This window comes from Cherax quadricarinatus, chromosome 15 (genome assembly GCF_038502225.1).
Source record: "Cherax quadricarinatus isolate ZL_2023a chromosome 15, ASM3850222v1, whole genome shotgun sequence".
NCBI lineage: Eukaryota > Metazoa > Arthropoda > Malacostraca > Decapoda > Parastacidae > Cherax > Cherax quadricarinatus.
The window spans coordinates 5,849,346-5,874,442 of NC_091306.1; the positions used below are offsets into that span (position 1 = coordinate 5,849,346).

At 44.2% G+C, this 25,097-nt stretch overlaps 1 protein-coding gene across 50 annotated transcripts in view; it reads right to left on the bottom strand.

Moving 5' to 3' along the window:
• The window catches only part of LOC128692140 (trichohyalin), a 219,903-nt gene that overhangs the window by 178,879 nt on the left and 15,927 nt on the right, over positions 1–25,097 (bottom strand). For 49 of the 50 annotated variants that reach the window (XM_053781172.2, XM_053781167.2, XM_053781180.2 and 46 more), the window contains exons 3-4: positions 20,021–20,242; positions 18,922–19,080 (exon numbers count right to left, since the gene is read on the bottom strand). In XM_053781172.2, coding sequence (XP_053637147.2) covers positions 18,922–19,080; positions 20,021–20,242 — 381 coding nt within the window. The remainder of the gene's footprint in view (positions 1–18,921; positions 19,081–20,020; positions 20,243–25,097) is intronic. The other variant, XM_053781183.2, reaches the window with a different exon arrangement.

Below are 25,097 nucleotides of genomic sequence, written 5' to 3' on the forward strand. Positions count from 1 at the left end.
ATATTAACATAGCTCTCCTGAGATGGCTTGACCTTCACAAGTTCCTGTCATTCTGTTCGGTAGTCCTGTTGTGTTTTTTATACAATGTCCCATTTGAGTTCTTCAATATTGCCATATCTAAGTAACTGGAACTTTTCACCACTGAACGTCATGTTATTCTCCACTGCCCACCGGAAGACTTTGTTTATATCTTCTTGCATTTTTTCCCTGTCGTCTACCGATGTGATTTTCAGTCATATTTATCATCCATAAATGATGATACGAAATTGTGGCGAACGTGTTTATCTATGTCAGCTTTGGGGATAAGAAACAGTAAAGGCACCAGGACCGTGTTTAGCCCTGAGGTAGTGATCTATTTATTTTGATAATGCTGGATTTTGTTCTGTTTATTACTGCTCTCCGTGTTCTATCAGAAAGATGAATATTCATTTGCCTACTTTCCTCGCCATATCTATGACCTGTCCTACTGCTGTAGTAGTTGAGACAGGTACGGTCTTCCCGCTCTAAACCCATGTAGGTTTGGGTTGTGCAAATTACGTTGCTCTATAAAACTTGAAATCTGGTGCCTCATCACCCTTTCGAAGACTGTTATGGTGTCTAAAGTCAGGGCACTGGTCGGTAATATTTTGGCTAGTCTTCTACCACCTCCTTCATGAACAGGAGCTATGTCTGCTCTTTTTAAGGTCTCTGGTATTTCTCCTAGATTTATAAAGTTATTCCTCCAAAGTATACTGAGTGCTCGTGTTTTCACTTCTTTATAAATAAGGAAGTCCACGAGCCTGATCCAGGTGCTGCATGAGTGAGCATGTTGTCTATGATGTGTGGCTTTAAGATGAAATTATTTTTTGTTCTGCAATCTCCACCCTGCTTTCGTTTGGTGAACAACTGAACACTGATTCATGCCGGTCGTTTAAAATTTCGTTCATTTCTTTTTTTATCTTCGGTATGCAAGCCTCCTGTTATTAATGACCAAGTTATACAGGTAATTCTTGAATTAGATTTTGCATATTTTTAGAAATATTTGTGAATTCTTGCAATATTCTGGATAACTTTTATTCCCTTTGTGCTTCTTTTGTCTGGCACGACAGCTTTAACTTTTTGTTCTATGTCGGTGATCTCTCGGCTAAGATTATCTTCCTTTCGCTGTGACACAGTCACTTTCTTTTTTAAGCAGTTCGGTAACCCTTTTTCTTCTGTACATTGTTCAACACTTTTTATACCTGGTCTTTTAGATTTTCTCAGTGGAGTACATATAATGTAGCACTGGTGAGGGTTCAGGGTGCTCGTGACAGTGGAGTACATATAATGTAGCACTGGTGAGGGTTCAGGGTGCTCGTGACAGTGGAGTACATATAATGTAGCACTGGTGAGGGTTCAGGGTGCTCGTGACAGTGGAGTACATATAATGTAGCACTGGTGAGGGTTCAGGGTGCTCGTGACAGTGGAGTACATATAATGTAGCACTGGTGAGGGTTCAGGGTGCTCGTGACAGTGGAGAACATATAATGTAGCACTGGTGAGGGTTCAGGGTGCTCGTGACATTCCCAGGGCACGTATCATAAAGTTTTTTATCCCAGTCAGTTTTCCGTAATGTTCAAAATAAATTTATTGAACATGACTCTCGTACACTATTACTGGAGTTCTCTACCCCTGAGTTCATGTTCGTTTATACTTCTTTGACGTTATAATCTGTGTATATTGTCTCTGAGACTGATTAATTCACCAATGTACAAGAAGATCAAGTCTAGTGTATTTTCATTTCTAATGGTTCAGGTATCTGTTGGTACAAAGCAAACTTTTCACAAAGCCGCATTAGCTCTCTGGTAAGTATCCGCTGAACCAGCCAGCTTCCAGGAACCACTTCTGGTACAACGTTGTAATTTGCCATCTACCATTTCATATTTGGAAGGTTGAAATCTCCGAAGAGGATAATATCTGGTGTGAGGTTCACGGATCCGATAAGGATCCGTGAATTCCTCAGCCGTTGCTGACAGTGATTTATATACAATAATAATTACTGAATTCAAATTTTCCACTTTAATGCCTAGAACCTCTACTCTGCCGTTTGATGAATTCAACAGTTCTGTTGAGCAATATATTTCCTACTCTTCCCTGTGATCAATTTACTCTGTCACGTCTATATTTGTTTTTTTTATCGTTATCTTAGCGTCCAAAACATCATTGTGTTGTGTGTTTGTGTGACTGCCTCAAACACAGCATTACTCTCATGACCAGTAATGCACACGTGTCTTACAGAAGCTGCAATTCAACTGTGCAAAAAAATAAGAAATTTTAAGCCACAACATAGACATTAAGGGGTACGTCAGTTCTCCCGTTTTTTAATATGTTATTTTGTCCAAAATTACTATCGCACTTGATTTGTCTGCTTTCGTAAGGTGAAGTCCAGGATCTTCCTTAATTCCTTAATTAAAGCAAATGGAATAGTAATTATGGACAAGGTAGATTATAGTGGAAAAATAAACGCGATATTAGGAGACAGGGAAACTCACACGCGTCTTAAAGTGAAGACGCAGAGTTTTTACGCAGAGATACACACTTCTCGATGTATATAGGCCATGAAATACTTCTCGATGTATATAAGATGCGCAAAGAGAAGTTAGTAAAGTAGTGCTATATGATGTAATATTAACACAGAGTGCCCACAGCCTGCGTTGTGTGTAAAGTATCCACAACAGTCTCGTGGGAACGCAGTATCTCGCTAATTGAATACCAAACAAATAATGCGTGAAAAAGATGGCAAGAGGCGAGGGAAGAGTGTGGGAAAGAGCTAGACGAGAAAGCGATAAAAAAGGACGGGGAGAGTTACAAGAAATGGATGAGGAAGACAGAGAACTACTGACTCTTAGATGAAGGTATAGGGTAAGGTACGAGGGACTGAGAGAGGGTGCCATGCAGGAAAACAGGGTGCCAGGCAGAAAAAGAGGGTGCCATGCAGGGAGGCACAGAGTGCCAGGGAGCGTGAAGCATCCCTTCAAGGTGCACCTGAGGGTAATTGTGTCCCAGGTACACTGTTACCTGTGTTACTACAGGTGTACCATGATCAAGACGCAACCCCCACCACCCCTCTTCCGTCATGGTCTTACCCAAACCTCCACCTCTTCCCCAGTTCATCACCCCTACCTCCTCCCTAGTTCGTCATCCCTACCTTTTCTCCAGTTCATCACCCCCACCTCCTCCCTAGTCCGTCACCCCTACCTCCTCCTCAGCTCGTCACCTTTACCTCTTCCTCCCCAGCTCGTCACCCATACCTCCTCCCCAGCTCATCACCCCTGCCTCCTCCCCAGCTACTCACTCCCACCTCCTCCCCAGCTAACCACCTGCTTCCCTCTCCATCCCCACCACCTACTTTCCTTACAAGTCAACAGTGTGGAGTTAAGAGTAGGGAGAGAGCCCTCTGCTCGACACACAGCTTATGTACACACAGTGAGGTGTTCCCTCATTTGTGTGTCCCATGTACGACAGGCTGAAATTCAGAGCTAAGCTGAGAGAGTGGACTCATCTCGTAACACCTGCTGTCCCTGTTCTTCTAGCAGCAAATAGGTACCTAGTAGCTGGTGCACTGTTGAGAGTCACAGACTAGGGTAGGACATAAGGAGCTTAAGGGAAATAAGTCGCCATTCTGAGTGTTTGAATCTCTTAGGTTATCCTCGAGTATTAAACCTCAGGCATTAATATTGAAAAGACAGTCTTCCTGCATTTTATCTCTGTTTCCACTACCTTCCTCTCTTCCAGCTTTATCCTTCCTTATCTCCCCAGCCCCTAACCTCTGCTACTCCTGGTCCTAACCTCTGCTTCTTCTGACCTTAACCTCTACCTTCCCACCAAGTAGGCTACTCATCGTGACGTCAGTTCCCATTTCATAATAGGTACAGCTCTGTAGGGAGGAAACTTCTGAAGCTGTCGTACCTAGTAAACCCTTGGTGGAGTGACTGACGTCTTCATAATTGCTGTAGTCTCCCAGCTGAGGCTGACACATGCCATCACCTCATGCATAAATCCCGTCCTGTGTCATGAAATACAACAGGACAAACTCTCCCGTGTCATGAAATACAACAGAACAAACTCTCCTGTCATGAAATACAACAGGACAAACTCTCCTGTGTCATGAAATACAACAGGACAAACTCTCCTATGTCATGGAATACAATAACAAAACCCTCCTGTGTGATGGTGAACAGAAAAAGTTCTCCTGTGTCATGGAATACAACAGGAAAACGCTTCTGTCGGATGGATTTCAACAGGAAAATCATCCAGTATAACAGTTTAACAGGGAAATGCAGCTACCTTCTGTTTCCACATTGTAACTCTCACATAGAACGGCACGCACCAATCTTGAATAATAATAATAATAATAATAATAATACTAATAATAATAATAATAATAATAATAATAATAATAATAATAATAATAATAATAATAATAATCGGAGGAAGGCTACTAGAAGCCCCGGCAGCACACAACACACGCACTAACACACACACACACAGACTAACAACTACTGCCACACTGGGATTAACTCTGGCTGCTGGACACTGCTGGTGGGGGTGTGATGGTTCAGTGCCGCCTCCACCAGCTACCACCCTCACTTTAGTGCCGCCCCCACCCGCTACCACCCTCACTCTAGTGCCGCCCCCACCCACTACCACCCTCACTTTAGTGCCGCCCCCACCCGCTACCACCCTCACTTTAGTGCCGCCTCCACCAGCTACCACCCTCACTCTAGTGCCGCCTCCACCAGCTACCACCCTCATTTTAGTTCCACCGCCACCAGCTACCACCCTCACTTTAGTGACGCCCCCACCCGCTACCCCCCTCCCTCTAGTGCCACCACCACCCGCTATGGCCCTCACATCAGTGCCGCCCTACCCTCACATCAGTGCCGCCCTACCCTCACATCAGTGCCGCCCCCATTCGCCACCACCCTCACCAGCACAACCTCCCTGACAGCAACACCCCTCCACGCCCTTCACTCACAGCAGCACCCCCCTCACACCCTTTCCCCCACACATACACACGCCAACACCCTCACTCTCCCTCCCTAACACAAATACTCCTACACATCCTCTCCCTCACCCACGTTAATAACACTTAAATTCACCTCACCAATGTCACTAGTCACTACTCCCAATATACAAACAAAGGCAAGGTTATATACACAGAGAAGTATATGGCAGTGTATATACACTTCAAAGTTTTCTTTCCTGTCTGTTTCAGGAAGTATCCTTAACTAGTAGTGTAGGAGTTACATGCGGCATTAAACCCAGTAAATCAAGTTATCAGAGGAACTGGTCAGTATCAGTGACGTGTACAGCCGGGCCCCGCTTATACAGCAGGCTAGGTTCCGGGCAACTGCTATAAAGCAGAAATCGCTGTAAAGTGAAATATAGCTTACTGTCACTTTCAAACGCAAATAAAAGCCTGATAACATGTTTATACTATCGTATATTAAGCGAGCAATAGAGCTAGGCCTAAAAAATGCATATACAGTACACACATTACTTACCTTAAAATATTTTCGCCCTTAGTTATAGAGAATGGTGAATATATTTACTGTAGGAAGTCTGAATAAATGAAGAATGGGTATAACTGAAACTGCTGTATTAGTGAGATACCATAAGACAAAGCGCTGTAAAGCGAGGGCCTCCTGTATACTGATGATAATTTTCTTAAAACGTTTCGGTCCTAGGACCTTGATCGCTTCAAGGTCCCAGGACCTGTTGTTAGGTTAGACACATACGCAACAGTTAGACAACTTTATTCCGAAACGTTTCGCCTACACAGTAGGCTTCTTCAGTCGAATACAGAAAGTAGGAAGGAACAGTAGAGATGTGAAGACGATGTAATCAGTCCATCACCCTTAAAGTCGTAGAATTTGAGGTTGTCAGTCCCTCAGCCAGGACCGTAACGTTTCTAATACTGTCGAAAATACGGGGAAAAAATAATCAGGAAGGAGAGTGGTTGAGACCTAGACAAGATGGATTTCGTAACAGACAACGAACACGGATACAGCCAAGTCATTCCTCACGAACAAACCAGAGTTCTATGACAAAATAGTGGAGATGGTGCAAGATATAAAAAAAAATGTGTCTGCTGTATATTCTTGAGTGCAGGAGAGTATTAGCCAGAGTGAGTGTTGACAGGGAGTCACAGTGAGGTGCATGGTGTGTGTTGGTGGCTCACAATGTGTCACCATCGACTGGCACATCTCTGCACCCTCAGAGGCTGATATATTCTACCTGGAATAGCTTACCATACCATTATACCACAAGAACATAAGAAGGAACAGCGTAGTAAGCCTGTTGACCCATACTGGGCAGGTCCTTCACAAATCCAACCCACTAACAGAATATTGGATTTGTGAAGGACTTGCCCAGTCTGGGCCAGTAGGCCTACTGCAGTGTTCCACTTTTGTAATTATACAGGATAAAGTTTTTTTTTTCCAAATTAAACGAGTACTTGTTCTTGTGGTATATACCATATGGTAAAACATGCCAATAGAATAAAAGGCGATCCTTTACTGACAACTTTTCGCCCACACAGTGGTCTTTATTAAGTAATAAACAGATCAAAGCTGGGGAGAGAACATGCGCACATAAATAGCGAACATAGTGACATGAAGTAACAGGTGAGGCATGTTGTAATGACCTTCTGGGCTGACTAATGACAAGGACCAATAAATGACTGAGATGAGGTTGAATTCCAAAAGAACCTGCCTAACTTGGACCAGTAGGCCTCCTGCAGTGTTTCTCCATACTATGACCTGCTGTTATGTGGGATAACAAGTAAGTTTCCAGGGATAAGGCTCAGATATGGATAACAAGTAAGTTTCCAGGGATAAGGCTCAGATATGGATAACAAGTAAGTTTCCAGGGATAAGGCTCAGATATGTTGCGCATGCGGCTGATTATTGATGATTGCAGAATCCTGCCCAAGAACACAACTTGAACCTCACCCGTTGGGTATCTAAACTGATGAAACGTTTCGCCTACACAGCAGACTTCTTCAAATACAAAGGAAGCAGTAGTAATGAAATAAAGATGTAATCAGTCCATCAACCTTGGCGAAAAAGTATTTGAGGTGATCAGTCCCTCAGCCTGGAGAAGAGTTCAGCTCCATGAAGTTCATTACTACTGCTCCCTTTGTGTTTGACTGAAGAAGCTTACTGTACAGGAGAAACGTTTCATTAATAAAGCTACCCAACTGCTGCACATGTGTCTTAATCTTCAACTTGTGGGTTATATTATGTCAGCTTCAACATACCTAACCCGACTCTTCCTGTCACTATATACACGTACATCCTCTCTGAAGGTAAATCAATTTGTGACTTGATAAAGTCCACTGTGTGGCCGAAACGTTGTCAATAAAGGATCACATTATACTGCTTAAGTAAACCATACCACGGGCGGGGATAGAACCCGCGATGTGTGACTAACGCGACGGTCTGGAGCTTTGAGACTCTGTTCGTGGGTTCTATCCCCGCCCATGGTATGGTTTGTTTGCAATCGTGTCATTACGATTTCGTGAGTCATGTTTACTGTTTAAGTGTTTATATTTCCAGATGATGAATGTTGAGGTATGTTTAGGAGTGAACGAACTACGTTAACGAAACAACTGTGTGTGGGGGGGGGGGGGGTCTTCAACTGTCACAGTGCTGGTCGCTTAGGACTGTTGGTCTTTTAGGGTTGTCGGTCTTTTAGAACTGTCAGTCTTTAAGGACTGTTGGTCTTTTAGGACTATCGGTCTTTTAAGATTATCGGTCTTTAAGAATTGTTGGTCTTTTAGGATTTCGTTCAATTCTCTGCCATCATCTGCACACTACAGAGAATCCTCGCTCACTTAGCTAACAACGTTGTGGGGAAACGATAAGTCTTCTTATGGTCAATATACCTCAATACTCCGCAACTTTACATCTGTCTATAAAATGCTGAATATAAACAAATAAATTAACAATAAATCTGTGACGACAATGACAACACAAAAAAATATGGCTCACTCGTGCAACCCCTTAAAATCCCTTCGCGAACTCAGATTTAGGAACTCCCTGTACGCTTACAAGAGAGCATGTGAAGAACACAGTGTTTCTCATGTGAACAACACTAGCATTCTAGGTCATGCAATTTTGTTTCCCCGAGTGAAGCCTTACACACCACCAGATGGTAGAGGAAGAACACACATTCCTTACCCATGTTGCAGACTTAGTGTGTTGCTGTAACTATTGTTGTGTGTTAGTGTGTTGCTGTAACTATTGTTGTGTGTTAGTGTTGATGTAACTATTGTTGTGTGTTAGTGTGTTGATGTAACTGTTGGTGTGTGTTAGTGTGTTGCTGTAACTATTGTTGTGTGTTAGTGTGTTGCTGTAACTATTGTTGTGTGTTAGTGTTGATGTAACTGTTGGTGTGTGTTAGTGTTGATGTAACTGTTGGTGTGTGTTAGTGTTGATGTAACTGTTGGTGTGTGTTAGTGTGTTGATGTAACTGTTGGTGTGTGTTAGTGTTGATGTAACTGTTGGTGTGTGTTAGTGTTGATGTAACTGTTGGTGTGTGTTAGTGTGTTGATGTAACTGTTGGTGTGTGTTAGTGTGTTGCTGTAACTATTGTTGTGTGTTAGTGTTGATGTAACTGTTGGTGTGTGTTAGTGTTGATGTAACTGTTGGTGTGTGTTAGTGTGTTGATGTAACTGTTGGTGTGTGTTAGTGTTGATGTAACTGTTGGTGTGTGTTAGTGTTGATGTAACTGTTGGTGTGTGTTAGTGTTGATGTAACTGTTGGTGTGTGTTAGTGTTGATGTAACTGTTGGTGTGTGTTAGTGTTGATGTAACTGTTGGTGTGTGTTAGTGTTGATGTAACTGTTGGTGTGTGTTAGTGTTGATGTAACTGTTGGTGTGTGTTAGTGTTGATGTAACTGTTGGTGTGTGTTAGTGTTGATGTAACTGTTGGTGTGTGTTAGTGTTGATGTAACTGTTGGTGTGTGTTAGTGTTGATGTAACTGTTGGTGTGTGTTAGTGTTGATGTAACTGTTGGTGTGTGTTAGTGTGTTGCTGTAACTGTTGGTGTGTGTTAGTGTTGATGTAACTGTTGGTGTGTGTGTTAGTGTTGATGTAACTGTTGGTGTGTGTGTTAGTGTTGATGTAACTGTTGGTGCGTGTTAGTGTTGATGTAACTGTTGGTGTGTGTTAGTGTTGATGTAACTGTTGGTGTGTGTTAGTGTTGATGTAACTGTTGGTGTGTGTTAGTGTTGATGTAACTGTTGGTGTGTGTTAGTGTTGATGTAACTGTTGGTGCGTGTTAGTGTTGATGTAACTGTTGGTGCGTGTTAGTGTTGATGTAACTGTTGGTGTGTGTTAGTGTTGATGTAACTGTTGGTGTGTGTTAGTGTTGATGTAACTGTTGGTGTGTGTTAGTGTTGATGTAACTGTTGGTGCGTGTTAGTGTTGATGTAACTGTTGGTGTGTGTTAGTGTTGATGTAACTGTTGGTGTGTGTTAGTGTTGATGTAACTGTTGGTGTGTGTTAGTGTTGATGTAACTGTTGGTGTGTGTTAGTGTTGATGTAACTGTTGGTGTGTGTTAGTGTTGATGTAACTGTTGGTGTGTGTTAGTGTTGATGTAACTGTTGGTGTGTGTTAGTGTTGATGTAACTGTTGGTGTGTGTTAGTGTTGATGTAACTGTTGGTGTGTGTTAGTGTTGATGTAACTGTTGGTGTGTGCTAGTGTTGATGTAACTGTTGGTGTGTGTTAGTGTTGATGTAACTGTTGGTGTGTGTTAGTGTTGATGTAACTGTTGGTGTGTGTTAGTGTTGATGTAACTGTTGGTGTGTGTTAGTGTTGATGTAACTGTTGGTGCGTGTTAGTGTTGATGTAACTGTTGGTGCGTGCTAGTGTTGATGTAACTGTTGGTGTGTGTTAGTGTTGATGTAACTGTTGGTGTGTGTTAGTGTTGATGTAACTGTTGGTGCGTGTTAGTGTTGATGTAACTGTTGGTGTGTGTTAGTGTTGATGTAACTGTTGGTGTGTGTTAGTGTTGATGTAACTGTTGGTGTGTGTTAGTGTTGATGTAACTGTTGGTGCGTGTTAATGTTGATGTAACTGTTGGTGCGTGTTAGTGTTGATGTAACTGTTGGTGTGTGTTAGTGTTGATGTAACTGTTGGTGTGTGCTAGTGTTGATGTAACTGTTGGTGTGTGTTAGTGTTGATGTAACTGTTGGTGTGTGTTAGTGTTGATGTAACTGTTGGTGTGTGTTAGTGTTGATGTAACTGTTGGTGTGTGTTAGTGTTGATGTAACTGTTGGTGTGTGTTAGTGTTGATGTAACTGTTGGTGTGTTAGTGTTGATGTAACTGTTGGTGTGTCTTAGTGTTGAAGTAACTGTTGGTGTGTGTTAGTGTTGATGTAACTGTTGGTGTGTGTTAGTGTTGATGTAACTGTTGGTGTGTGTTAGTGTTGATGTAACTGTTGGTGTGTCTTAGTGTTGATGTAACTGTTGGTGTGTGTTAGTGTTGATGTAACTGTTGGTGTGTGGATAACTACATAGCTTGTAATTTCCTTACCTGGAGTCTACCTGGAGAGAGTTCCGGGGGTCAACGCCCCCTCGGCCCGGTCTATGACCAGGCCTCCCGGTGGATCAGGGCCTGATCAACCACGCTGTTACTGCTAGCCCCACGTACTAAAACGTACCAACTACAGCCTGGCTAGTCAGGTACTGTAAGAATCTATCCAGTTTCCTCTTGAAGATAACCAGAGGTCTACTGGTAATCCCCCTTATGTATTACGGAGGCTTTCAAACAGTCCTGGGCCCCTGACACTGACTGTACTTATTGCACCCTATTTTTCATTGGTTGGGGGGGGGGGGATGTTGCACTACCTACCGAGTCTTTTGCTCGCGTAGTGAGTGACTTCTGACAGATCACGGGACCAATCCTTCTAGGATTTTCCAAGTGTAAATTATGATGTATCTTGCCTGTGTTGCAAGTAGTACAGATCAAGGAGTACCAACATCATGTTGTGACATCACCTGTAGTGTGTACCAACATCATAGTGTTGTGACATCACCAGTAGTGACTACCAACATCATGGTGTTGTGACATCACCAGTAGTGTCTACCAACATCATAGTGTTGTGACATCACCAGTAGTGTCTACCAACATCATGGTGTTGTGACATCACCAGTAGTGTCTACCAACATCATGATGTTGTGACATCACCAGTAGTGTACCAACATCATGGTGTTGTGACATCACCAGTAGTGTACCAACATCATGGTGTTGTGACATCACCAGTAGTGTCTACCAACATCATGGTGTTGTGACATCACCAGTAGTGTCTACCAACATCATGTTGTGACATCACCAGTAGTGTCTACCAACATCATGTTGTGACATCACCAGTAGTGTCTACCAACATCATGTTGTGACATCACCAGTAGTGTCTACCAACATCATGGTGTTGTGACATCACCAGTAGTGTCTACCAACATCATGGTGTTGTGACATCACCAGTAGTGTCTACCAACATCATGGTGTTGTGACATCACCAGTAGTGTCTACCAACATCATGGTGTTGTGACATCACCAGTAGTGTCTACCAACATCATGGTGTTGTGACATCACCAGTAGTGTCTACCAACATCATGGTGTTGTGACATCACCAGTAGTGTCTACCAACATCATGGTGTTGTGACATCACCAGTAGTGTCTACCAACATCATGGTGTTGTGACATCACCAGTAGTGTACCAACATCATGGTGTTGTGACATCACCAGTAGTGTCTACCAACATCATGGTGTTGTGACATCACCATCTCTCGCATATTCTCTTTTGTTTTTTATATTCTTTATTCTCTCTATTTTTTTATTTACATTACCCCGTGTTACCGTTTCTCTTGTTTTATCTGTTTTCCTTGTCTGTATCTCTCTCTCTCTCTCTCTCTCTCTCTCTCTCTCTCTCTCTCTCTCTCTCTCTCTCTCTCTCTCTCTCACCTGATATTATTTTGTCTTGTTATTGTTTTTCTTCACTTGTTTCATCATTTTATGTCTCTTGATTCTTATTTATTTGTTTTGTCATCACAGTATACATTCTCTCCCTTGATTTTCACCCTCTCCTCTCCCCCCCTCCATCCTTCCCTCCCTAGCTTAGGCAAGTAAGTGACTTGAACCTGCCTAGCATGGGCCAGTGGGCCTGCTGCAGTGCTCCTTGTGTTCTCCCTCCTTCACTAACTATCCACTTCCCCCAAGTCCCTCCTCCCCACTTCCCCCTACCCACCTCCCTCTTCCCCCTCACCTGCCGTCCTCCTCGCCCATCATAATTACGTCAATTAGTGGAGTTGCTGCAGTTTGTAAATTTTATCTGAAGGAAAACCATTCATCACTATATACAAAAACAAACTGAGATTCAATGTGTGTATATGTGTGTGTGTGTGTGTGTTTTTAGGTGAACAGGGACAGTAGGTGTCTTATGGAAACACGTCCTATTCTTTTCTAGCCGTACCGGGGATCGATCCCTGGACCTCAGTGTATGAGCTGAGTGGGCTAGCGATCGAGCTACAGGAAGGTGTGTGTATGAGGGGAGGTGGACGTCCGGGGAATAACTATACAATACTGTAATATATTTAACAGAGACAGAAACTCTGGAGCCTGACAACAGTCCTTTGTCATCTCTGTAATTCTGGATCTGCGCTGCTGCCCACACCATCAACACTGCTGCCCACACCATCAACACTGCTGCCCACACCATCAACACTGCTGCCCATACCATCAACACTGCTGCCCACACCATCAACACTGCTGCCCACACCATCAACACTGCTGCCCATACCATCAACACTGCTGCCCACACCATCAACACTGCTGCCCACACCATCAACACTGTTGCCCACACCATCAACACTGCTGCCCACACCATCAACACTGCTGCCCACACCATCAACACTGTTGCCCACACCATCAACACTGCTGCCCACACCATCAACACTGCTGCCCACACCATCAACACTGTTGCCCACACCATCAACACTGCTGCCCACACCATCAACACTGCTGCCCACACCATCAACACTGCTGCCCACACCATCAACACTGCTGCCCACACCATCAACACTGCTGCCCACACCATCAACACTGTTGCCCACACCATCAACACTGCTGCCCACACCATCAACACTGCTGCCCACACCATCAACACTGCTGCCCACACCATCAACACACCATCAACACTGCTGCCCACACCATCAACACTGCTGCCCACACCATCAACACTGCTGCCCACACCATCAACACTGCTGCCCACACCATCAACACTGCTGCCCACACCATCAACACTGCTGCCCACACCATCAACACTGCTGCCCACACCATCAACACTGCTGCCCACACCATCAACACTGCTGCCCACACCATCAACACTGCTGCCCACACCATCAACACTGCTGCCCACACCATCAACACTGCTGCCCATACCATCAACACTGCTGCCCACACCATCAACACTGCTGCCCACACCATCAACACTGCTGCCCACACCATCAACACTGCTGCCCATACCATCAACACTGCTGCCCACACCATCAACACTGCTGCCCATACCATCAACACTGCTGCCCACACCATCAACACTGCTGCCCACACCATCAACACTGCTGCCCAAACCATCAACACTGCTGCCCACACCATCAACACTGCTGCCCACACCATCAACACTGCTGCCCACACCATCAACACTGCTGCCCACACCATCAACACTGCTTCCCACACCATCAACACTGCTGCCCACACCATCAACACTGCTGCCCACACCATCAACACTGCTGCCCACACCATCAACACTGCTGCCCACACCATCAACACTGCTGCCCACACCATCAACACTGCTGCCCACACCATCAACACTGCTGCCCACACCATCAACACTGCTGCCCACACCATCAACACTGCTGCCCATACCATCAACACTGCTACCCACACCATCAACACTGATGACCACACCATCAACACTGCTGCCCACACCATCAACACTGCTGCCCATACCATCAACACTGCTGCCCATACCATCAACACTGCTGCCTACACCATCAACACTGATGACCACACCATCAACACTACTGCCCACACCATCAACACTGCTGCCCACACCATCAACACTGCTGCCCACACCATCAACACTGCTGCCCACACCATCAACACTACTGCCCACACCATCAACACTGCTGCCCACACCATCAACACTACTGCCCACACCATCAACGCTTCTGCCCACACCATCAACACTGCTGCCCATACCATTAACACTGCTGCCCATACCATCAACACTGCTGCCCACACCATCAACACTGCTGCCCACACCATCAACACTGCTACCCACACCATCAACACTGCTGCCCACACCATCAACACTACTGCCCACACCATCAACACTGCTGCCCACACCATCAACACTGCTGCCCACACCATCAACACTGCTGCCCACACCATCAACACTGCTGCCCATACCATCAACACTGCTGCCCACACCATCAACACTGCTACCCACACCATCAACACTGCTGCCCACACCATCAACACTGCTGCCCACACCATCAACACTGCTACCCACACCATCAACACTGCTACCCACACCATCAACACTGCTGCCCACACCATCAACACTGCTACCCACACCATCAACACTGCTGCCCACACCATCAACACTGCTGCCCACACCATCAACACTGCTACCCACACCATCAACACTGCTACCCACACCATCAACACTGCTACCCACACCAACAATGCTACCCACACCATCAACACTGCTACCCACACCATCAACACTGCTGCCCACACCATCAACACTGCTGCCCACACCATCAACACTGCTACCCACACCATCAACACTGCTACCCACACCATCAACACTGCTACCCACACCATCAACACTGCTACCCACACCATCAACACTGCTACCCACACCATCAACACTGCTGCCCATACCATCAACACTGCTGCCCACACCATCAACACTGCTACCCACACCATCAACACTGCTACCCACACCATCAACACTGCTACCCACACCATCAACACTGCTGCCCACACCATCAACACTGCTACCCACACCATCAACACTGCTACCCACACCATCAACACTGCTACCCACACCATCAACACTGCTACCCACACCATCAACACTGCTACCCACACCATCAACACTGCTACCCACACCATCAACACTGCTACCCACACCATCAACACTGCTACCCACACCATCAACACTGCTACCCACACCATCAACACTGCTACCCACACCATCAACATGTGATGAATGGTTTAGAAAACCAACAAGTTGAAGAATTGAGACACTTATGCAACACATGGGAATCCCTACCGAAGAAACGTTTCGCCACACAGTGGCTTCATCAGTCCAATACAAAGTAGAAATGGGTAAGGAGAGGAGAAGTTTGAGGTAATCAGTCCCTCAACCTGGAAACGATGTGTTCAGTCCATCACTCTTGTAGGAAGTGCAGCATAAGGCCAGAGAGGTGGCTTATATACTGCGGTGAGATGAGGTGAAGCAGGAGGAGGCGGGATGACAGTGGGACCTGCCACTAGTGTAAGTAGGTCGTCGTCCAAAGGTTGGACTGATGAAGCCACTGTGTGGCGAAACGTTTCTTCAGTAAAGATTCCCATGTGTTGCATAAGTGTCTCAATTCTTCACCATCAACATGTGTCAGGTGTGACACATGTAAGGAGAGTGTTAGGTGTGACACATGTAAGGAGAGTGTCAGGTGTGGCACATGTAAGGAGAGTGTAGGTATGACGCATGTAATGTGAGGCAGATGTGACACTTGTGAGTGCCAGGTGTGATACATGCAATGTGAATGCCAGGTGTGACACAAAAGTGACACACTTGACATGTAATGTGAGAGTGCCAAGTGTGAAACAAATAAGGTGAGTGCCAGGTGTTACACATGTAATGTGAGAGTGCCAAGTGTGAAACAAATAAGGTGAGTGCCAGGTGTTACACATGTAATGTGAGAGTGCTAGGTATGACACATGAGTGCCAGGTGTGACACATGTAGTGTGAGTGAAGGAAGACATGAGTCACGTCATGCACGACACAAGTCACAGGTGGTTCAGTCGTAACCCTCCTTCACCACGCACCTGCTTCAGACCTTCCATATACCTTTAATGAGTTCTGAGAGTTTTTCTACTGCCCGGCCATGGGCCAGGATCGTCTGGTGTTGGCCTGGTCAACCAGGCTGTTGCTGTTGGTGGCCCGCTGCCCCACATATCCATCACAGTCTTGCGCCTAAAACATAGCACGCATGCACATCAAACGCTAACACACAAACGTTGCCCACAAATGATCTCTAAACGCTGCATGCACAAACCGCATTTAAACACTGCAGACCCACTGAAGGAACACAGTGTGAGTCAGGATGTAAACACGTCAACACAAGAGTGTAAGTGTAAACACAACGTCAACACAACAGTGTGAGTGTAAATACAACGTCAACACAGTGTGAGTCAGTGTAACCATAACACAGTATGAGTCAGTACAAACAATAAAATTGGGGTTATCGTGCATGAATAAAAAAAGATCTACAAAGATCTATACACCAACAGTTAGAAAATAACACAAGTCGAAAAATAACTTAAAAAACACAGTAACACATAATTTAATCTACCAAAAATAAGGCAGACGCTTGTGAGTTATAAATGTATTACTGAACACCATGGTCACCCCAGTGTGGGGGAGGACACCCATAACCCAGCCGTCCATGGGCGTGCAGGGGCGTGCGGGGGGTGGGGGCGTGCAGGACGGACACTAGGCAGCAGCAGGTGCTGCCACTAACCTGGACAGGTGTAAGGAAGGTTATAACAAGGCGTCCATCACACCATTCGTAGAGGGCACTCTGACACCCCTCACTGCTGGAGCTCTTCCCTCCCTTTCGCTTCCTTCTCTCTTCTTCCTTCTTCCACGCCTCTACTTGCTTTCTCCACTCCTCTTCCTCCTTCAGGCGCCTATTTTCCTCTTCCTTCTTCCTTCTCTTCTCTTCTTCCTCTCTTTCCTTCTGTCTCCTCTTGTAAATCTCTTTCAGCCTCTTTCTCTCAAGGGCGTCACTGCTGGGGTGTGCACAAAGAGATATGACCCCAAGATAAGTACACACATCCACCTCAACATTTCACTATGAAACACCACATGGTTTGTGCACATACAATACACATACCGCTGTCTCACCCGCATCACGTATCACTAATCCAACATTAATTCGCCAAGAGTTCTGCAGGTTCACAGAGACACTTAAAAAAAGGTTCAGAACTGACAAGAGAAAACTGAACTGGTGTGGTACCAGACTCGTAAACACAGAGATAGGCTTTTAAACATGGCTGCGGCGGCACTGACTTCCGAAACCGTCTTCAGGTGAACGATAAGATTAATTGGCTAACACCAAACTTTAAACGAGATGAGTGAATTGTAGTTTCTTAGATTTCAGAAAAAGTTGCGACAATTCCTTACGTAAGACTGATCTGGAAATTGCAAAATATTGGCGTTATAAAACTCAGTATATTAATAGTGGATGAGATGCTTCTTGTAAAGCCTTTTTGCATACCAACAGCCACAGCCCAGTGGTGAGAGTCGCGCCTCTCATCACTGTGGTCCTGGATCAAGACTTTTGGCTCATCAATGTCTGGGTTAGCGATAACTGAGGTGGATGACAGCGGTAAATCTTTACCCCGGGTCATACCTCTTTAGGGTGGTGTATGAAGGACGGGGAGAGCAGAGTGGATCAGAGGGTCGTGCAGTCAACCAGGAGTACACGTCCAGTTCTTCCACCATAATACGTCCTGACCTCACCATCTCTGACCCTCTCTATTATACACGTTGATGGGTTGAAACTGGTAGTGAGGTGGTGGTAACGATGTGTTGTGGAGTCGTCCATTCGTCTCGTGGAGCTGCCTCCAGACCTTTTTCCTCTGGAGCTGTGATTTGTGTCTTATGCTGTGATGTCCTACTGGATATTGTCAGAGGGTCCTTTTAACTAACTGCTGCAGGGGCTGCCTCAGCCCTTCCTGCTGGAGAGGTGCCCCTCCTGCCGGAGAGCTGCCCCTCCTGCTGGAGAGCTTCCCCTCCTCACCCCAACACAACACCGCCTCGTAGTCACCAGGGAACGAGCAAGTTTTCTGTATGGTTGATATAGCAGCACTGGTGACCTGTGATGGCTCCACTAGACACTGTGCTATGGTTCACCACCAAACTCGTCTTAAGTGGCACTTTCAGTCATCTCAATGCGTACACCTGGAGTAATGAGTAGCTTGTATAGCGTTGTGTGCGTGAAGCAGGTTATGGCACGCGTGTACGAGGTAGCTTGTGGCGTGCGTGCGTGTAAAGATCGACCAGGATATAATTTGAGGAGGGGAGCGAGTGTGAGTGACGGGGCGGGGAGGTCACAGGTCTGACAGTGATCACAGCCGACCAGCTACTGAGGTAGCCAGGGTCCTGTAACCTGCTCCTGTGGCGTCATCCTCATCGAGTCCGACCTGCGCACCACTTAACCTGCTTCAATATGACATAGCGGTGACCCGGCGTTGACCCACCATCCTCCCGGGTAACATACTGTGTCTGAGGATGATGCCAGATGACTCGTCGCTGTCATAAACGCTCCAAGATGGCGCTGAGGTTACATGCAGTGGCACACAACACAAGTCACCATCGCTGTGCGGTGGTCACCTGAGGCAGCAATGTCTCAGCTACAACCCTAGCTGAGGCAAGTAAACTGCATGGTGCAACTACTGGAAGATATTATTACATAAGATCCCCAAACTAAACCACAGAGCCAACCCTTCACCCTCATCCTGTAAGATATCAATACAGACTCGTCTGTCCTCCCAGACAACAGACTCGTCTACCATCGTTCCTGGCGATCACTTACCATGTTCTCCTTTTCAGATTCACCCTTCTTCTTCTTCTTCTTCTTCTTGGACTTCTTCTCGCCATCTTCGGACTTCTTCTTCTTCTTGTCGGTGGTGGTGGCGCTGACACCGTTCTCCCTGTGTCTGCGTCCCTTCTGGTCCACGCAGGCCTCGCCCTCCTGCGGTCACAAAGTCACCAAGTCACAAGGAGGGATGCTTGGGGAAAGGGGTAATTTACACACAGTCTGACTCAAGATGGCTAGATTCAAGTTTCAAGGTCATGGTAAGGTGCCTTAATAATGAAGTCAAGATCATGGTAAGGTGTTTTAATCATGTCAAGGTCAAGGTAAGGAGCCTTAATAATGAGGTGAAGATCATGGTAAGGTGTTTTAATCATGTCAAGGTCATGGTAAAGTGCCTTAATCATGACGTCAAGATCATGGTAAGGTGTTTTAATTATGTCAAGGTCATGATAAGGTGCATTAATGATAAGGTCATGGTCATGCTAGGTCAAAGTTAGGTTGGGTCAAGGGGTAACTGAAATAGATAATTAGGTGACTATTCATCAGTCAACAAGTCTACGTGTGAGTGACAACAAGTGCTACACTAGTGGTCCATGCCACGCGTGATGACCGGGTCACACAGCCAGCTGCTACCTGGCACTACACACAACTACAGCCACTGGGGAGAGGAAGATCAGTGACCCACCCACATGCTGCAACACCACACGTGGTATTCAATCAACAGGATCAGTACAAGGTAGTGTGAAGGCTGGGTAGGTTGTGATACCCTGGGCTTCAACTACGCCAACCCTGCTATGTCAGTAGTGTTACTGTGTACTTGTGTAGTATATTTAGATAATCCCAGCTACTTTATAGATAGGCTCCCTTCTTGCGTGACGTTCAACGCTAGGATCAGACTTGACAGGCAGGCTTGAGTTTCTCCTCAAGACTCTTAATTAATCATATGACTCCTAGACAACCCAACGTGTGTATTACTTACTCCAATATGAGTGTGTGTGTGTGTGTGTGTGTGTGTGTGTGTGTGTGTGTGTGTGTGTGTGTGTGTGTGTGTGTGTGTGTGTGTGTGTGTGTGTGTGTGTGTGTGTACACTACCCACCGTCGTGAGGATGTTAGTCTCCACTGCACCTTCACCACGTTCCTCGTCTCTCATCTCCTCATTATCGTACTTAATGAGAGCAGTACGACGAGGACCTTCCTCCGCCTCATCCTCCTCATCGTCGTCGTTTCTGGAGAAATACCTACGACGTGGGTCACCAACGTCGTCATCCTCGTCTTGGTGTTCCCAAGAGTCACCATGGTCGTGGCGCGAGTCGTGACTCTGTGAGTATGGGTCACCCCAACAAGCAGTTAGCCACAACAATGAACACAAACAACACATATATACCTACCACCTTAACTTACACCTCCAACTGCCTCGTTGTACCACCACAACGGTTGTTAGACCAAGCAGATGCCTGCCATCTTCAAGTTATCATCAACTCACTACCACATTGAGGCAACTCATCAATACTTTGTGAGTGACTTAGCGTAAGTTTGTGAGGTATCATTGTTACACCAACGTCTTTAACTTTAGTCAACACTGAACCAATTACATGAAAAAGCAATTATCAGCAAAAATAATTGTTAAAAAATTGCAATTAAAAAACACATTAGGTATAATATAAACTTACTGAGACAGTGATAGGATAAATAATATACATGTGTAAGTCGTACATGAATGGTATTCAATACAGACAAGATGAAATATTAGACAATGTGCAACATGTGCAGAGACATATATATATATACATAGGTCTTTCGTGTTGCAATCAACACATCATCAGGGACTTGCAATGCTACAGAAAAGAGGAGAAAGTTATTTTGTATCTTGTATCGTTTGCTCGCGATGATTATATATATATATATATATATATATATATATATATATATATATATATATATATATATATATATATATATATATATATATATATATATATATGTACGAATGGTATATAATACCGACAAGATGAGAGTAAGACACATGTGCAACATCTGGGTATCTTTATTGTAGACGTTTCGCCATCCAGTGGCTTTATCAATACAAATTCTAGGACATAACTTGAAGACAGTAGAACTATGTACAGAAGATGAGGTAATCAGTCCCTCAACCTAGGTGCTGTTCGCACCTACTCCTAGGTTGAGGGACTGATTACCTCATCTTCTGTACATAGTTCTACTGTCTTCAAGTTATGTCCTAGAATTTGTATTGATAAAGCCACTGGATGGCGAAACGTCTACAATAAAGATACCCAGATGTTGCACATGTGTCTTACTCTCATCATATATATATATATATTATATATATTTATATATATATATATATATATATATATATATATATATATATATATATATATGTGTGTGTGTGTGTGTGTGTGTGTGTGTGTGTGTGTGTGTGTGTGTGTACTAACTCACCTAATTGTGTTTGCAGGGGTCGAGACTCAGCTCCTGGCCCTGTGTGTGTGTGTGTGTGTGTGTATCGTGCCGAATAGGTAAAACTGGTCAATTAGGAAGAAATTTAAAATTAAGTCATTTCTAAAATTTTCTCTTATACATTTAAAGATTTTTTTTCATTTATATTAATGTAAAAATTAATAATTTTGTACCAAAAGAATCTTAGGAAACTTACCTAACCTTATTATACCAAACGCAATTTAATTTAGCCTAACCAACTAAATATATTTTAGATAAGTTTACAATAATTTAATAATAAACAAACACAATAAAATATTTTTTTTTCGTTAGGTTCAGAATTACTTTTACGAAATTGCATACACAAATTTTCGCTTGCCTTATTCGGCAGGAAGAGCGTTGCTATTTAAGCCAAAAACGCAAGTTTTATCTATTCGACAAAATCATTCTGAACCTAACAAAATAAGTATATTTCACTGTGTTTGTTTAGTATTAATTTATTGTAAACAAATCTAAAATATATTTAGTTGGGTTAGGCTAAAATAAATTTTTCTTGTTATAATAAGGTTAGGTAAGTTTTCTAAGATTCTTTTGATGCAAAATTAAAAATTTTTACATTAACATTAATGAAAAAAATATATCTTTAAACGTTGTGGCATGCAAAGAGTACGTAACCTTCATTCGGCGCATGTACACACCCTCATTTACAGGCTATCTCCCCCAACCAGGAACCAGGTTGCTAAGAGTTGATGATGGGGCCCCGTCGTTCAACTAGTGACCAGGTTCTAGCCAATAAGATGATGGTTTTGGCAATCGCAGAGGTTATGTGGGTACCACTCTCCTGTCTGCCCTTGTCATTCCCATTCTAGAGCTGGTTGAAGCACGGTCTGCTATCTTGTGGCTTCTATTTCTGCCTTGCTTACCGTGGAGTGCACTATACTTATCACTGTACATAGTGTACATTTTGCTGTTCTAAATTGGTGAAGGATAATATAAGTCTAAACTTTTTCTGCTGTGTTTATTTTGCTCCCATTACACCCGGGATAACAGGCCATTTGTAATCCTGGGTTGTAATAAACGTATAAGAGAATTTTAAAAAGGACTTAATTTTAAATGAGTTCTTGCTAATTGACCAGTTTTACATATTCGGCACGACACAGACACACACACACACACACACACATATATATATATATATATATATATATATATATATATATATATATATATATATATATATATATATATGCCGCTGGTGGCAGTGTAGAGCGCCTCCTCATCTACCATACTTTCTCATCAATATAAACCAGAATATCCCATCACTGTTAAATCATTAAATAAGAAACAGCTTACACTTCAGCAATAAAAAAAAAGAAGCAAATAATATACCATAATATCTATGCTACAACAGTTTCTCAAATAATATTTCACTCAACACTTGAGGGAATAACAATCACTCATGTAGACTCCACCTGACACTCAACACTTGAGTGAGTAACAATCACTGTCATGTAGACTCCACCTGACACTCAAGATCCAGATAAAAATCGTTCATAATAGGGTGTGACTGACAGTTAGAAAGTCTTATGTAAACGAGATACACAATGCGGTTTGTAGCACTTTATTAAGAAGACTTTTCTCCCACCAAGGACGCTTATCAATTCACTGAATTGATAGTCTCTGGTGGGCGAAACGTCCTTTTAATAAAATGTTATATAAACGGCATACCGTGTCTCATTAGGATACAATGTGGAAGTATTCTACCAGTATTCTATACAGTAGGCTTCTTCAGTCGAGTACAGAAGAGAGCAGACACAGTAGTTTTGAAGACGTAGCTTTGAGGTGGTCAGTCCCTCAGCCTGGAGAAGAGTTTCGCGCCACAGTCTCATCAGTCACCTCTGGTATATACCTTTGCTGGGTTTCGAGAGTTCTTCCTACTCCCGCAGTTAGGCCCTGGGCCAGGCCAACCAGGCTGTTGCAGCTGGAGGCCCACTGGCCCACATATCCATCGCATGGATGATCTTCCATCAAGACTGAGAGGCTGATTACCTCAACCTCTCTATTTAGTGTACTGTATCCAGGACTTAATTCATCCCGTTATTCAATAAAAATACCTACTGTTGTATGTGTCCTACTTATTAACTTTTGTAGGCAGTACTATACAGGCCCTGATTCATCGGGAGGCCTGGTCATGGACCGGGCCTCGGGGGCGTTGATCCCCGGAATAACCTCCAGGTATAATTAAGTTGACCAGACAAGCCTGGCCCATGGCCGGGCTCCGATTAGTAGTAAGATTCTCGAAACTCATCAAAGGTATATACCGTGGGTGTTCGGACACACCTGAGGCTCATCACTGGTCTGAGACTTGGCCGCGGGAGCTATAAATACCCCAGGTGATTAAAAAATGAGGTCTTGGCAATGAAGACATTATCTGGCATCAGTGTCACGTGAAGTCTACCTGTGATCATGCTTCAGCAGGTGTTAACTTACGTGCTGCTAGTAACACCACACCTAGTGAGAGAAAACTTCACCTAATGTTACTGTCGTCTTGCTTCCTTCATCTAGTCTTAGAAAGACTTACCTGATTTTAATTCTTTCCTGTTAGCGTTATTACCATGCTTCACCTGGTCTTGACGTTGCCAGTACTGGAACACAGCTGTACCTTAATGATATTCTTTACTAACTAAAACAGGGGTTCTTAACCTCGGGCATCCATACCCTTGGGGGTATGGGATCCAAATAATGGGGTATGGGATCCAAATAATGGGGTTTAGGGATCCAAATAATGGGGTATGGGATCCAAATAATGGGGGTTAGGGATCCAAATAATGGGGTATGGGATCCAAATAATGGGGGTTAGGGATCCAAATAATGGGGTATGGGATCCAAATAATGGGGGTTAGGGATCCAAATAATGGGGTATGGGATCCAAATAATGGGGGTTAGGGATCCAAATAATGGGGTTAGGGATCCAAATAATGGGGTTTGGTATCCAAATAATGGGGGTTAGGGATCCAAATAATGGGGTATGGGATCCAAATAATGGGGTTTAGGGATCCAAACAATGGGGGTTAGGGATCCAAATAATGGGGTATGGGATCCAAATAATGGGGTATGGGATCCAAATAATGGGGGTTAGGGATCCAAATAATGGGGTATGGGATCCAAATAATGGGGGTTAGGGATCCAAATAATGGGGTATGGGATCCAAATAATGGGGTAGTTAGGGATCCAAATAATGGGGTATGGGATCCAAATAATGGGGGTTAGGGATCCAATTAATGAGAGTATGGGACTCCATCTCTGAACAATTTAAAAACAAAAAGTTGTTGTTGAATTAGATTAAGCTATCAGCTGTTCTGTTGCTAGCTATCCATATGTAATTTAAAACCAAGCTGTTGACATCTTTTGAAGTCATACTGATATGTAACAGGACTGGTGATAATGATGATTTCTACAGTTTGGTGAGAGTGGTATGGCCACATACTGAACAAGCCACTGGTGGTCTGTAATCGTAAAAAGGTTGAGAACCCCTGAACTAAAGGATCTCATTACACTTAATTTGTGTGTCTATCGGCATTTTATACAGCTTTTCTCCATCTTTACCAGGTATTGTCATCATTTAGCCTGTTTAAACTAGTTCTACCATGTGAAGCTAGCTAGGTCAGCCTTACACTACTGTCATGCTTCAGCTGGCGTCAAGCTAGTTATCTTTCTAC